General features: G+C 43.3%; 1 protein-coding gene across 1 annotated transcript in view; it reads left to right on the top strand.

Annotated features, from left to right (window-relative positions):
• Positions 1 to 13,059: 13,059 nt before the first annotated feature.
• Positions 13,060 to 15,835, top strand: part of GPR158 (G protein-coupled receptor 158) — a 294,063-nt gene continuing 291,287 nt past the window's right edge. Inside the window, exon 1 of the mRNA XM_020911658.2 lies at positions 13,060 to 15,080. Within this exon, the coding sequence (XP_020767317.2) occupies positions 14,179 to 15,080 (902 nt within the window). The 5' untranslated portion in view covers positions 13,060 to 14,178. The remainder of the gene's footprint in view (positions 15,081 to 15,835) is intronic.

Genomic DNA, 15,835 nt, shown 5'->3' on the forward strand with positions numbered 1-15,835 from the left:
GAGTTTCAGAATCTGGGCGACTAACATCTCAACCTTTGTTTCCCAATGGTCAGAGATAAGTAAAGGCTTTGAGTAGGTCAGGAGTGGAGAAAAGGATTCTGGGTGACTCATGGTGACTGCTGCCTATTCCTGCATCTGAATACATCCTCATAATGTGCATCTGTTTTCCCTGAGCTGCCTCTGAATTGCAGAGTACAGGGTACGAGGCAGCGGTCCATCCAGCTTGGGCCACAGGGCCTGCCTCTGGCTCACCCTCCTTAGTCACAGGCAGTGCTTCCACGCATCACTGCAGAGCTGCAAGACGGTGGGGGAGGTATTAGTCAGTGTTGGTCACGGAGAACGTGACCATGACCAGGATCTGCAAACTCAGCCCAAATGAATGAGATTCCTCAAGGAGCTCTGTCTGGAGGGAGAACCACTCCCAGGTAATAGGTATTGTTTATTACTACAGAACTTTGGCTCCAGCTTGCATGGGGCTCTTCTGATCCTGGTGAGTTCAGCTGAACCTGAGTTGTTGTGAAGACTCCTTTTGTCCTCATGACTTAGAAGCCCAGTCTGAAGGCAGCCAGGCTGTTTTTCTTGGCCCTTTTTCTCCTGGCTCACTCCCTAAATTTTAATGCTTTGCCACTTTCATGGTAAGAACAAAAACAAAGCAAAAGGAAAACAAAATATAGAAGTCAAACCTAACTAGGAAAAGATAGCTTATGAGAAATAATGTTGAGGTCTGAGAAAGTTCTCGCGTGGCCACGCTCATCTGCCTGCTCACTGCTACTTCCCCACCTCCCCTCTGATTTCCTCCTGACCTTTGACTGGAGGTTATTCTCATTGATTTCTTCTGGCAAGAATGTGTGGGGAGAGGAGGTGCTCTCACTCAGGGGATTCTGGGCCCATATTTTCACTTCAACTGCTCACATGACAGGTTTAAATAAAGCTAAAGAATCCGAAAGAGGAATCTGGGTGGTACATTATGCAGATGAGATTTTTTTAATAGCCAATTCATTCTTCATGCTTCAAATATCTACCCATTAGCACTTTGGCTCAGTTTTCTCCTGGTCCTTGTCCCAAACCTGCCCCCATTTCAGGAAGGAGTGGTGCGAGGGTGGGGCAAACCCACTTTCCTCGATAGACTTTGTAACACAAAGCCAGTAAACTAGAGGCAAAAACCACTTCATCATAATTTGCAGGAAGCTCTGTCCCGGTTTTTAGGAATTCACCAATTCTGAACTCATTTAGCAGCATAGAGACCTATATCTGGGTTTTGTTTTTTGTTTTTGAGAGTACTCTTTCCATAACGTCCAGGTCAATTTTAGAGACGAATTTATTGATGATCAAGGAACTGAGTATGAAGTCTAAAAATCCTCTGCCTGTATTTAAGAGGTATCCTGACTTTTCTCATCTCCATTCCTAATGTGCTTGGAATGAGTTAAATAGTAAAAAGCTTAGCTTTGTGAAAATACCTGGAGTGAAGGTTGTTATGTTGCACTGAAAAATATGACTATTCTTCTAGCTTGCTTATTTATCTAGCTGCCCTTTCCAGCAACTTTCACTGAATAGCAGCTTGTTTCTAACTTCTTGATGTTTGAAAAAAGCCCCACCTCTCCCAGGGAGGGCTTCTCTCTGCCGTTATCAGAGAGAGATCTGACCTGATACCTTTGACTTCGAAATGAACACTGAAATTGGCCTCTCTGGGGTGTCTTGCTGTTTTCTTCTTTCAGGAACTGGGGGACACCTTCAAGGCTTTTCAGAGGAAGAGGACTGGAGCCATGCTCCGTACCCTGCTGGCAGGAGAGAAGCTCATATGCTTATCTTTTCTCTTTCCCATCTTTTGTCTGAGGGAATCTCAGACACAGCTATGACGGTAAAATAAGTGAACGGCTTACTATTTATATCTGGTGTTTTAGGTGCCATAATGATCCTAATATGTATCATCAAATATGTCCGATTAAATTGGTGGTAAATCTTACTTCGATGTTACTGCTTGTATTAGAAAACCCAGGAGTTTCATCTGGAACCGGGCTGTTCTGTCATTGATCAGAACTGGCTTTCTGGAGAATTATGTTGTGCCTCTGTGTGATCGTGCTGTGCGCCCCATGCTGGAAGCTTCGCTCCCCTCCCAGTAGGAGTGCAGCTTCTCATTTCCTCAGCCTTCTGTTCATGATTTATGGATCAGATAGAGGATAATGTTGGCTCCATCTGGAAAGTGGGTCAGCCAGTCTTTGAGGAGACTCACTGGAGGCCTTGAAATAGTGCTCTGGATACAGACTCCAAGAGGAGAGAGACTGATAGGGAAGAAAAGAAAGGGCTGGACTCTCAGGAAGTGAAATCAAATTTCTCCTCAAGTGGCTTTCGTCAAAGCAGGAGGCTCAGCACGGTGTTATTCCCACAAAGATCTAGTTGAAGACAGGCACTGAAAACCCTTCCTGATCTCTAATACCTCTCCAGGAGGGTTGTCTGAGCACTGAACTTTCCACGGGTAGACTGCTGGCCATTGGCTAAGTCAGTTAGAAAAGCTGACTCTGTTACCCAGGAGAAGTATTATGTTGACACCTACTGGAACAGTTACACACTTTCTTTGCCAAATTTGTCAGCCCAATAAATTGCAAAATGTGGGGGATACCCTATCCCATTCTCACACCTCCCCCAACCCATGAAGGTCAGCCACCTCCCTGAATCCTGTGTTCAAAATTTCCTTGCTTTCATTTTCTTCTGTGTGAGAATAAACACAGTTCATTCATCTGTTCTCCTGGGGATTGGCATTCAGATTTTTCCAGGTTTGTGCTTTTTAAACAGTTGATATTATTCACATTCTTACACATATCATGGGGTATACATGTGCCAGAGGTTTTTCGTGTGTGTGCATCTATCAAGAGTGAAAGTGCTAGATCAGAGAGGAGGTGAATGTTGGACATTACTACATTATCCAAAATGATTCTCTGAAATGATCATACTAATTTACATTTCTACCAGCAGAGCACAAGAGATTTTGTAAACCCACATCTCCTCTGTCCTCTCCCCATCCAGTGCCAACAACTTGGCATTATTAGACTTTTTAATTTTTGCTAATCATATATATTTAGTTTGTTTGTCTCGTGTTTTAATTTGCATTTCCACACTCCTAATGAGGTTGAACATTTATGTATTTACTGGCCATTTACATTTCTTCTGTTTTGAAATTTCTGCTCTTGTCTTCTGCTCATTTTTCAGTTGGGATACCAGTACTTTAAACTGATACATAGGAACAGTGATTCTTCTAAAGAATAAAATTAATTTTATTCTAAACTTAGGATTCTACTCCTAAATGGAGTTGGCATATATTATTTTATATATTAAAATTATTCTTACTCTAGGAAAATCTTATTTGCATCTACAATTCAGTGGGTATGTAATGGGCAGCCACATTCTCCATCTTTGGAAAATGACAATCTTGAATTCAACAATTTTCAACCATCTCAACCATCATCATCCTGGTTTCCCCATCCACTTGGAGTCCAAACCACCCTCATCTCTCACTTTGACTAATGCACCCGCTTTCTTACTAGTCTCTACTCTCCTCTGTCAGTCTACATAGCAGCTGACATGATTTTGTTACTCCTGTCCAAACCTTCCCATGACTTTCAGTTGCCCTTGTAGTTAAACCAAAACTCATTGCCGCAGAGCAAAAAATCCTATGTGATTTGACTGTTACCTTCTCTCTCCCTCTATCATTACTTGACCCCTGCTCACATAGAAATGCTTGCTGTTTCTGGGACAGACCAAGTCTGATACTCTTTCAGGGGTTTATGATCATTATTTTCTGTGCGGAAAGTTGTCTCCTGTGTTTTCCTATGCATCCCTCTTTCATACCATTCACTTGTCTACTCAATGCTACTTAACTGGAGGTGCTTTCCGTGACTTCAAATCTCTGCATATCTTTTTTTTTTCCCCTCACTATTTACTTCTTAGGCTGTGCCAAGTCTTAGTTGTGACACATGAAATCTTCCATTTTTGTTGCAGCGTGTGAACTTTTGTTGTGGCATGTGGGATCTAGTTCCCTGACTAGGTGTTGAACTCAGGCCTGCGCCTTGGGAGCATGGAATATTAGCCGCTGGACCACCAGAGAAGTTCCTCTATATATCTTTGTATCCCACTTTATTTTTCCTCACAGTACTTATTACAACTGAATGTAAGCACCATGATGGCAGAAACTTGACTTGTTTACTGCTGTATCACTTTCATCTAGAACAGTGTCTGGCAAATAGTGGACCCCCATAGGTATTTGTTAAATAAGGTAATAAACAATATATATGTCAGAATGCAACCCAAAACTTCTTCAATGGTCTGCCTAGAAGTTCACAGATAGCATTAAATCAGCACATGTAAATCATACCAGGCAGAATGGATCCTAGGATGGTTCTGAAAGTTGTGAAAAAGTGAAAGCATTAGTTGCTCAGTTGTGTCCGACTCTTTGCGACCTCATGGACTATAGCCTGCCAGGCTCCTCTGTCCATGGGATTCTCCAGGCAGGATTACTAGAATGGGCTCCCATTCCCTTCTCCAGGGAATCTTCTGGACTCAGGGATCAAACCCAGGTCTCCTGCATTGCAGGCAGATTCTTCACTGTCTGAGCCACCAGAGAAGCCCCTAGATAGAGTCAAAGGCTAATTCTAGAAAATCAAGTCAATTGTGGAGAATGCCTAGAGTTGGAAGTTTTTTTTTTTTTATTTAAACAAACTTTATTTGAAGTACATTTTATATAGCACCCATTTCTAGTGCAAAATTCAATGATTTTAAATAACTTACTGAGTGGTACAGCTACCATCATCAGCTTTAGAACCTTCTCATCCTCTTTCAGTAAGATCCCTCAAGCCTTTTTAAAGCTGATTCTTATTTCCGTTTCCAGCCCCAGGCAACCACTAATCTCCCTTTTGACTCCATACATTTGCCTTCTCTGGACATTTCATCTAAATACAATATGTGGTCTCTGTACAGCTTCTTCTATTTAGCATAATGTTTCATTCGTGACAGATCCACAAGTGTCGGTAATTTGTTTATTGTTATGGCTGAACAGGATTCTACTACCTGGCTGTACCACACTGTGTCTATCCATTCTCCAGTTGGTGGATCTTTCAGTGGTTTCTGGACTTTGGCTGTTGTGAGTAATGCTGCTGTGAACAATGTGCATGTCTTTGTATGAACATAATGCATTCATTTTTCTTGGGCAAACGTCTAGGAGTAGAATTGCTCGGTCACGTGATAGTTTACACTGGACTCATTTGAGAAACTGCTAATCTGTTTTCCAAAGTGACTGTGCACTTTACACTCTCACCAGAAGTATACAAAGGCTCCTGGATTTCTACATCCTCACCAATATATGTTATTGTCTGTCTTATGTATTATAGTCCTTCTAGTGGGTGGGCTTCCCTGGTAGCTCAGATGGTAAAGAATCTGCCTGCAATGCGGGAGATGACCTGGGTTTGATCCCTGGGTTGGGAAAATCCCCTGGAGAAGTGAATGACAACCTACTCCAGTATTCTTGCCTGGAGAATCCCATGGACAGAGGAGCCTGGGGGGCTACAGTCCATGGGGTCGCAAACAGTCTGACACTACTAAGAGACTGAGCACTCTTTGTCTGCCTAGGCAGAATGAAACAGAACTCATTTCTAATACATGGATACAATTTCTACTGGAGATCACTGATTATTCTTCAGGAAAAGATATTTGCTTCTGCTTCTGATTAATTCATTTCAATTAAAAACAACCTTGACATTCAGAAAAGCTTTCTTATTTCTTTCTTGACTTTTAATTACATTTTAAGTTTTTATTCTAAAATATCTGATTTGATAAATAAAAATGAACAGTTGAGACAGCTACTTTTCATCACTCAGGATACTGCAGAGCCTTGAAAACTGTTTCTCTTTTTAGCCTCTGTTCCCTAGTCTACTTTTTCTATACTCATGAAGAACCCATTCCTCCCTGGATGCTATAATAATGGCCATATAGACTGGAAATCAGTCCCATCACCCAAAAACATTCACTGACACAGTGAACGAAAGGAACTGAAAGGTTCTTGTGCCAAAACTTCTCTAGAATTTTTCTGTGTCTGAATAGGGAGCTGTTGGTAAAGACTAGGCAAAAATTTCCTTGAAACTATTGATTCCTAAGAGTCCCTCCAATGGACAAGTTGAAATGATTTATATATGGCACAGGTCTCGGGCTTCTGCCTTAGACTTGCTTAATGCTAGCACAGAACATAATCAAAAGAAGACGCTTCTAAGTAAACCTCAGTAAGGTATGGATGTTCTTTCTTCCCTTGCCCTGGGACAATCCAGACTTTCAGTTACCTTTTCATCGAGCACTTGATGTCTATAAAGGGAGCAGAAAGAAGAGGAAGGGGAGGAGAGACCAACTGACCAGAGATTAGATAGGAACTCTTAAAATTCTTTGCCTTCCTTTTTTTTTTTTTTTCCCTTTAAGGATAGCAGAGGTCTGGAGAAAACATTTTTTTTTTTTTTTTTAACTAGGCATATATAAATTACTGTTAAAACCACAGCTTTGTAAAACTGTTTTGTACCTGGACTCATACTTAGATTTGTCATTTTCTCAGCCTGAAGGTATTTCTGAAACATGTGCAGTGACTGCCTTCTTTTCCTACATTTTGTTGGCATATATTTCCATGCTGTGTTTCTTTGTTTTCCTTTCCATACAACCCCGACATTAAGATGATGTCTGAAATTTCAACAATATCAATGCTACTGGAATGATTTCCCTCAAGTTTTTAAAAGCTGCAGCAAACATTTTACTAGCAGTTTACTACTCTAAACTTGTTCTTTGTAAGTTTCTTTGGATTTACAACGTCTGTTCTTTATCAATGAGAAATTGTCATTAATTAGTGGCTCCTATTTGCGTGTGATGCTGGGCACTTGAAGATCCCAGCTTTTAAAACCTCCTGCATTCAGACTGAGAGTCAAGTCCTAAACTGATCATGAAGTAAACCCCCATCATGCCCAAAGTAATATGCTGATGAAGCCTACATCATGAATTATAACAATGTATGGGTATATATGGTGTAAGGGGCTTCCCTCCAGCAAGGGAAGCAGACAAAGTTGAGCAAAGACAAAATAATCCATTTCCCATCTTTTGCTGTCCACAAAGTCAATTTATCAGTAAACTTGGCTTCAAGTTTTTGTTCTTATTCCTTAATAAGAAAGAGAGCTGATCTTGTGTTGAGTGGAGTTGGACTTTGAATAATTTGGTATGCTTTTTTTTGGGGTGGACCTAATGTATTCATCCTTTCCTGTACTGCTGCATATAGGGTCAGCATCATGGGAAGTTGTTTGAGGGAAATACTTGGCCTCAGCACACTTAGGATTTTCCTCCATAAATGCCAGTTCCTGGTGTTCTCTTCCTTTGTGGTCAGGAAGTTCATCAGGTGTGTTTAGTTTGCAGAGCCATTTTGTGTCCATAGGGGCAGAAGAATTAAGGGAAATGAGCAACGTAGATCAAAGTCCTAGTGACTCTGTAGATGGTACTATGCTTCAGTTCAGTTCAGTCGCTCAGTCATGTCTGACTCTTTGCGACCCCATGAATTGCAGCACTCCAGGCCTCCCTGTCCATCACCAATTCCCGGAGTTTACTCAAACTCATGTCCATTGAGTCAGTGATGCCATCCAGCCATCTCATCCTCTGTTGTCCCCTTCTCCTCCCGCCCCCAATCCCTCCCAGCATCAGGGTCTTTTCCAATGAGTCAACTCTTCGCAGTGGTATTAAACATGCACTTCACTGGGAATGCAAGAACAGTCCAAGTCATGACTTCTCAGTGAAAAACAGAGATGACTCTGGAAAGGGAAGGAGTGTTCTTAGAAGTGATGCTGACAGGCAGTAAGAGTTTTAAGGGTAAACCGGAGGCAGATGAGAATAAACTGCTAAGTAAAAAACATAAACATCTTGAGTAAGCTTTCTAAGTTAGAAATAGAAAACTGCTGAGTTTTTTTTTTTTTCCCGAGTAGATTTCAGGCATCTTTTCATCCCTTAATGTTGACTTTCTCCTTTTTCCATATAAAATGGATGGGAAAGTGTTACCAAAAGTGTTACCAAAAAGCAACAGATTATAATGGTGAAAAGCACTGCTCAGAGCAGTGGTTCTCAAAGTATGATCCTCGTGAGGCAGGAGATAGATGAGCCCCCCACAACCAGTCAGATTTTGTTCTCTGTGGACCGATACTCCAAGAAGGAAACAGCAGGACAATTGAGAGAGGAGGCTGAGCCCTGCCCAGATAAATGAAAAGAGACCACATATTACTCACTCTCGAAGTCAGCAGACTTCACTGACTACACATGCGCAGAAAGGCTCCTTGGAGATCTGAAGGGGAGTGATGCTAAGTGATGGTAAATACTCATAGGTCTCTTTGGTAGAATTCATCTTGGCCAAGAGATGTGTGCAGATACATGGAAGGATCCTGGAATAGACCAAATATAGACTCTGAACCAGGCAAATCAAAATGATTGGCCAAAGGAAACCTGAAGAAACATCTCATAAAGGTAATTGAAACTACCACGAGGGTGTGACTCTCTGAGTCTGCCCTTGTGTCTATCACCAGGTACTGTTCTCTTTTTTCCTCCTAATACTTCACTAGTTTCACTGCTTTCCATCTTTGTGGAATTCTTTTCCTGCAAAACTGAAGAGCCAGGGCCTTGTCACTGACCACTTGTCAAGTGGCTAGGATTTGGTGCTCTCACTGCCGTGATCCAACCTTAATCTCTGGCTGGGAGCTGAAGTCCTGCTTCAAGCCACTGTAGGCCAAGGCCACCCGGGATCACTTGAACCAGCAATATCAGCATCACCTGGGAATTTTTTCTCAGGCCCTATCCTAGACCTACTGAGTTAGCAGTGTGGGGGCTTAGGGCACTAATTTGTGCTTTGATGAAAGCTCTCCAGGTAAACCTAGTGGGTATCAACATTTGAGAACCACTGGTGTAATGATTAAGGGTATGACATCTGGAGCCGGATGGCTGTATTTCTTAGGGCAATTCATTTGCTTGTTTCCCATCTGTAAAATGGTAGCTGTACCAAACTCACAGTGTGGTAATAAAGACTACATGAGCTAAAACCTTAGAATAATGCTTGGCTACTGTAAGTGCTGTGTAAACATTTAGGTGATCATGACGATGAGGATGATCCTCTTTATAGGTGTTATTTTCATTTTTTCCACCCACAGGCTATGTTTCACAATTTATACTACAGCTTTGTGTTTACCAGGAGATCTTCTCTTCTAATATATTAGAGTTATTATCCATGGCTCAAGGCAGTATTTCTCAGCATGTGCTCCATGGACCATTTGCATCAAGATCACCTGTGGTGCTTATTAAAATGCAGATTTTTAACTTCTCCCCACACCTAGAGTGATGATCAGAATTCTCTAGTGACAATTCTGCATCAAGAAATTTCAAAACCACTGCTCTTGGATAACAAAGACTATGATCGTCATTTTGCAAATGGGCACAGGAGACACACGGGCAGATATGCTCAGGGAAATCCAGAATCTCAGTAAGCCTGGGAATAAGAACTGGATTTCTGATTTCATGCTATACTGACAGATTACGCTACTTCTTTGTGGCTTTATTTGCTTTATTAAGAATTTTATTTGGGTTGTGCCATTTTGTTTACTGAGACCTAGCATTATTGAACCTAAAAATAACATTACCTTATAAAGCTAGAACTATCAAGGACAATGAGTTCCTGGAAAATATACCTGGACCATTATCCATGACTCAGCTAAAACTGCTTCAGTTGTGGCTGTATCTAATACATCCCTCTTGTGTTACAGATGAAGCAAAAGGGTTCAAAGAGGTTGAGAAAAATTGTCTAAAATCACATGACCAGATAGCAGCAAAGTGGAAAGTAGAGCCAACTGCCAATCCAGTGTCCTCTCACCAAATCACACTGTCCTAGTTCTTGCTGATTTAAATGATTTAAAGCAGCACTTAAAATTTTAAGACAACTTTATACTGCTCACATAAAATATGGTCTCAGCAGGTTTTTTTTTTTACTTCTTTTATTTCAATTATACATACGCTAATATCACATCTTCCTTTTAATAACAGTGATAAATTGATAATATCTTGACAACTAATAATTCAAAGCTCCATTGTATATTGCTTTTTCATCAGTTCGAAATGGACTGTTCTAAAGCAATTAGATTGACTTTTCAAACTGTGATGAAATGGATTGGGCTTTTTCACACTGGGCATACTGGTCATGCATACATTCTCTGTTTACAGTCAAGTTCCCACACAGTATTAATATGCATTTAGATAACTTAGCTCTTAATTTGAGGCCACAAATGGTTATTTATCTCCCCTACAAATCATGTTCATTTAATTGGTAGTAGGACAGAGGTGCTATTCATGCCAGGATCACTTGATTAACTTTCAACACAATTTTCTTTTTGTCTCCATCGTTTGTACTTTTTATATTATATACGAACTTCATCTTAATGGAGTCATCTTTTCCCATTTCTCTTTCCTGATAAGCTTCTTTTCATCATACCCTCAGCTGGTTCACTACTACCTACTACCTAGTTAATTACTCCTCATTTGTTATATCTCAGCTCAATTGTTACCTCCTCATAGAAGTCTTTTTTCCTTTATCTCTTTATATAAGAATATCCTTGGCCCCATATCCTTCACTCTTTATAAATTTACAGCATTTATTTCTTCATGGCACTTACCACAATATGCAATTTAAAATTTTGCTTATTACCTCTCTCTAAATACACCTGACTGTGACATGTGTCTATCATGCAGATGTTTGCCCCAGTACTAAGCACAATTCTTGATACACAGTAGAGACTTAGTCAACATTTGTTGAATGAGTATGTCTGTGAGTTGGTGAGGCATTCCATAGTCTGTTTAGAGGGCTATGAGTTTGTTGTTGTATCTTGTTTGTTGTTGTATCTTGTTTGTGTTGTATCTTGGTCCTTATAAGAAACCTCTTTTGGATGATCTCCTTCAGTGATGGATAACACAGACATAGGGTTGTCTACCTAGTCAGTTAGTCACTTTCACTCTAGACTTGTAAATGGACCAGACCTCCTAGACCATTTGGACCATAGCACCTTACTGTGAGTGAACCTAGATTTTCTAGATCATTCTAGACCATAACGTGCTATCTTCCAGAGCCTGTATTCTATGGTAGCCTCTGGCCACATGTGCTTATTGAGCACTTGAAATGTAGCTAGTATGATGTGCCATATGCTGAGAGTGTAAAATACACATTGTATTCTGAGGATTTAGTACAAAAATGTAGACTACCTCATTAATAACTGCTATATTGTTTACTTATTGAAGTGAAATTTGGATATACTGGACTAAGCAAAATATATTATTACATTTTATTTCACCTTTTCCTTTTAAAATGTGCTACTGGAACATATAAGATAATATATGTTGATCAGTGACATGCATTATATTTCTATTGGATGGTGCTATTCTAAACCTAACTAGTTCACCTCTGTTGTTTGGCAATGTAGATGGAAAGTGATCCCCTAAAGGTTATGACAAAATTGCAGGTGCCTCTCATAGCTTGCTCCAATCTTGTTAGACATGCACTAAGAGAAGGACTAGCACTCCTGGAAAGGGGCTCAGGTGCAATTTTGGTACTCTCTCAATGTCCAAGCATGAGGCTCACATACAACTTATGTTCCAAGACACAGAAACTTTAAATATCTTGCTAGTTGCCATATATAGTGCTTAAAATAATACTGGGACCAGAACCCATGTCTTTCAATTACACTGAGTCACTGAATTACTTATAAAGGGACCTATTAATAAAATTATACCTTCTTTTTCAAATGTAATACTAGCAAATTTTAAAGAATTGTTAATAAATTATATAGGTTTTAGAAAAATCAATTAATGAGGAAATGACACTTTAGTCTTCAAACAAATAGAAAATCATATTGTATATTCTAATAAATTAAACAGAAAATCACATTATTATTGCCATATGCCCTATATCAGAGGATTAAGCTGGATGACCTTTATTTAGCAAAGGAATATACTTTGCAAAGCAAAATCAAAACAAGTCAGATATGAACATGAACTCTACTTGTGAATAAACACAAATCTAATAACCATTCTTTGCAAAGCTATAAAAGCTCTCTCGGAGACCCAACACTGCAGTTTCAAAAACTGGTTGCTATGTCCTATTCCAAAAGCCATCACCACTGACACATCAGGCACATGTCTTCTTAGAGAAGGAGACAGATATAAAAATAATTAGCTTCCTCATCATGATCTTCTGGTTCATTCATTAGTTTAGCAATTAACACCAGGCATCTGTGTATTCTAGGTGGTCAAGATACTACAGTGACCAATGCAGGCAAACTTTTGTTCTTTGGAGTTTAAATTTTCATCCTTTGATATTTTCTCAATAAGGAGAATGAAATGATAAAGCAAGTCTAAGCCATGTTATCTTAGAATGTCATAGGTAGCTTTTTTAAAGTTGGGAATTGAAATGTTTTTGATACTTTCTATCTTGTGTTTTTCTTGGGAAATTTGAAAATGGAGGTGTATATGGAAGATGGAAGTGCATAAGACACTACATATCCAGTACTAAATAGTATTTTGAATGAAAATGTCAGAAGATCCGGTTAAAGCTTCAAATAAAACAATTCGACTGTGTTAAGGGATATTCCAACCATCTCTTTTTGGGTTCTAGCATAGTTATTCTGCTCTTCTTTCTTCAGTTGGGACATCCCAATCTATGGAGAATCAGATGTCTTAGTTCTTGCCTTCATTAATTTCAGGAACTCCCAGTCAGAATGGCTCTCCTTCCCACTCACCAGACTGACTCATCCTCCCTCTCTCACAGTCTGCGTCCTGCCCCTATCCTCGCCCTTTGGCACATTCTCTGTTTACATTTCCACAGGTTCCCCTTCATCCCTTTCAAGCAAACCTTCCTTAGATACAGCATTTTTTTTTTTTCTTAAAGTTCAGCCAGTAGATGTCTCCGTTACTCCCGTACAGCCAAGACCTTGGCAAGTAGGGTTTAACAATTTCTTTAACCGACAACAAGGAGGAGGACTTGATCATTTGCCTAAAATGAGCAGATGCTCGGGAGGACACGTCTTCATCCTACATCCCTCCCCTCCGATATATGTCACAAATGAAAACTACTTTCTCCCTCTTTTCCAGGCAAAAGAAAAGACTGATTTAACGAAGCATGCAAGACGCCAACACCCTCCTCCTCAGTACGTCCAAGTTTCCTTCTCTCTGAGCCACCCAAGCTCTGCTTCTCCCATTACTCCCGGCCACCCACCCCCAACCCTTCACGCTCTCGAGTCATCAGGGAACGCGAGTGGGTGAAAGGACTGCTGCAGCCCGCGCCGCTGCCTCCTCCGTGCCGCCTCGGGTTCAGCACTGGACAGCTCCCGCCCCAGCCCAACAAATGGTACTCAGCTGATTGACAGAGGAGCCGACCAAACAGAGAACAAGACGAATGAAGCCGCCCTTCAAGGGTTTGGTTGCGGCCAAGCTGCCTCTTTAAACCGGCTTTCCTCCCGAGAGCAGGGAGAGGCAGGAGTGTGGTTTGTGGCCAAAGCTAAAGACTCCAATTAACCAGCTGCCTAGCCCTCTTGGCTCCGGAGAGACAAACGTCTTAAAAGAAACCCTCGCTCTCTGAGACTCGCCCCTGCGCTCGCGGTGCCGCTCTGCGCGCGCGAGCGCCGCGTCTCCGGGCGAAGCGAACGAGGAGGAGCCAGAGCCAGGAGGCGGGAACGACCTGCCGCGGGTGAGACGATGGAGCAGCGTCTTCGGCGGCCGCGGCGGCAGCAGCAGCAGCTCTTGAACACACCTCAATGAGAGCGGCGGTGGAAGGAAAGACGTAAGCAGGCTAACTATAGCTGCCGACTGCGAAAGGGGATGTAACCTGTTCGGTTCAAGGCTGCGAGGTGCGTAATCCTGAGCCGACCCATTGTGGAGCGGGAGCAGCCGGCGTTGCCACAGGTGATTTGATTTCCTGTGACGGTAGCTTAGTCAGCCGGGCATATTTCGGAACATCCCTATTTTAAAGTCCTTTTGGACTGGTTGCCTGCTGGAGAAAGGGGAAGACCCCTAGTAAAAGTCTTACTGCTGACAGACTGACGACTACAATTTAAAAAGTGACTCCTCCCGTTACCTCCTCTCCGCTCTGCGAGGCAGATGGGAGCCATGGCTTACCCGTTCCTCTTCTGCGTTCTGCTCATTCATTTCGGATTGGGAGCTATTGGCGCCAGCCGCGAACCTCCAAGTCGGCCGGATTCACCTCGAGAGAGGACCCTGAGGGCGAAGCAGCACGCCCAGCAGTCGGCTCGAGCCTCTGCCTCAGACCCCTCTGCTCCCTGGAGCCGCTCCACCGACGGCACCATCTTGGCGCAGAAACTCGCCGAGGAGGTGCCCATGGACGTGGCCTCTTACCTCTACACCGGGGACTCCCACAGGCTGAAGCGGGCCAACTGCTCCAGCCGCTACGAGTTGGCGGGCCTGCCGGGGAAGTCGCCTGCCCTAGCCAGTTCCCATCCCTCATTGCACGGGGCGCTGGACACGCTGACACACGCCACCAACTTCCTCAACATGATGCTGCAGAGCAATAAGTCGCGGGAGCAGAACTTGCAGGACGACCTGGAGTGGTACCAAGCGCTGGTGCGGAGCCTCCTAGAGGGTGAACCCAGCATCTCCCGGGCGGCCATCACCTTCAGCACCGAGTCGCTGTCCGCCCCGGCCCCGCAGGTCTTCCTCCAGGCCACGCGCGAGGAGAGTCGCATCCTGCTCCAGGACCTGTCCTCCTCAGCACACCACCTGGCCAACGCCACGCTGGAGACCGAGTGGTTCCACGGCCTCCGGCGCAAGTGGAGGACTCACTTACACCGTCGTGGCTCCAACCAGGGGCCCCGGGGCCTGGGCCACAGCTGGCGGCGCAGGGACGGGCTGAGCGGGGACAAGAGCCACGTCAAGTGGTCTCCGCCGTATCTGGAGTGCGAGAATGGCAGTTACAAGCCTGGGTGGCTGGTCACTCTCTCCGCTGCTTTCTACGGGCTGCAGCCTAACCTGGTCCCGGAATTCAGGTAGGGAGGGGAAAAAAGGCAAAACCTTCCTTCCGGTTTCGAGGGTGACTGTGAGCGTGGAAGAAGAACACTCGGCTGTGACCCTTACGCCTCCCACCCTCAAAGCCCAGACCCGCGCTGAGGGACACCCCAAGCAGCCGCAAATGCTTAGGGATAAGAAGCGCCCCGCGTTTGTCAGCTTCAGACGCTCAGCGAAAGCTTTTCTCTCAAATCAGTTTCCCTGCAAGGAGAGATGCCCTGTTTCTCTCTGACCCTCGGGAGAGCAGGGAGGGGAGTTCCCCGTCAGGGATGATGCACAGAAACCTGGAGGGCTCAGGGCATGCTAGCCAGGCGCAGACTGGTGAACATCTAACGAGAGTGGAGAAGGGCGCAGGAAGAGAGTTCCTTTTTTCCTGCAACTTCGGGATAGCCTCCGCTGGCTTCCTCCTACGTGTGCAGTTCGGGGCGTCAGTCTGCTGTTAGTCAGTTACCAGAGCGCATGATGAAAACAAGTCAATCCCGCCGGCAGTGCTGCACCCTCAGCACTGAGTCAGTTTCAGCAGCAGAGCTGTCTCCCAGATCCAGACTTTGCAATTTGCTCTGTGTGCTCCTTCCGCTCATCTCCCTCCGTCCCCCAATCCATCTCCCATTCCCTGGTCCGCTCTTCCTCTTGTTTTCTGTGTTTAGGCACACCTGAGGGTTCTCTGGCTCTTCACGTGCACACCCTTTATAAATGAACCTGATTGAATTAGCCTAGGAAGGGAGGGATCAGTTCT

The sequence above is a fragment of the Odocoileus virginianus genome, chromosome 9, assembly GCF_023699985.2.
Source record: "Odocoileus virginianus isolate 20LAN1187 ecotype Illinois chromosome 9, Ovbor_1.2, whole genome shotgun sequence".
Taxonomy (NCBI): Eukaryota; Metazoa; Chordata; class Mammalia; order Artiodactyla; family Cervidae; genus Odocoileus; species Odocoileus virginianus.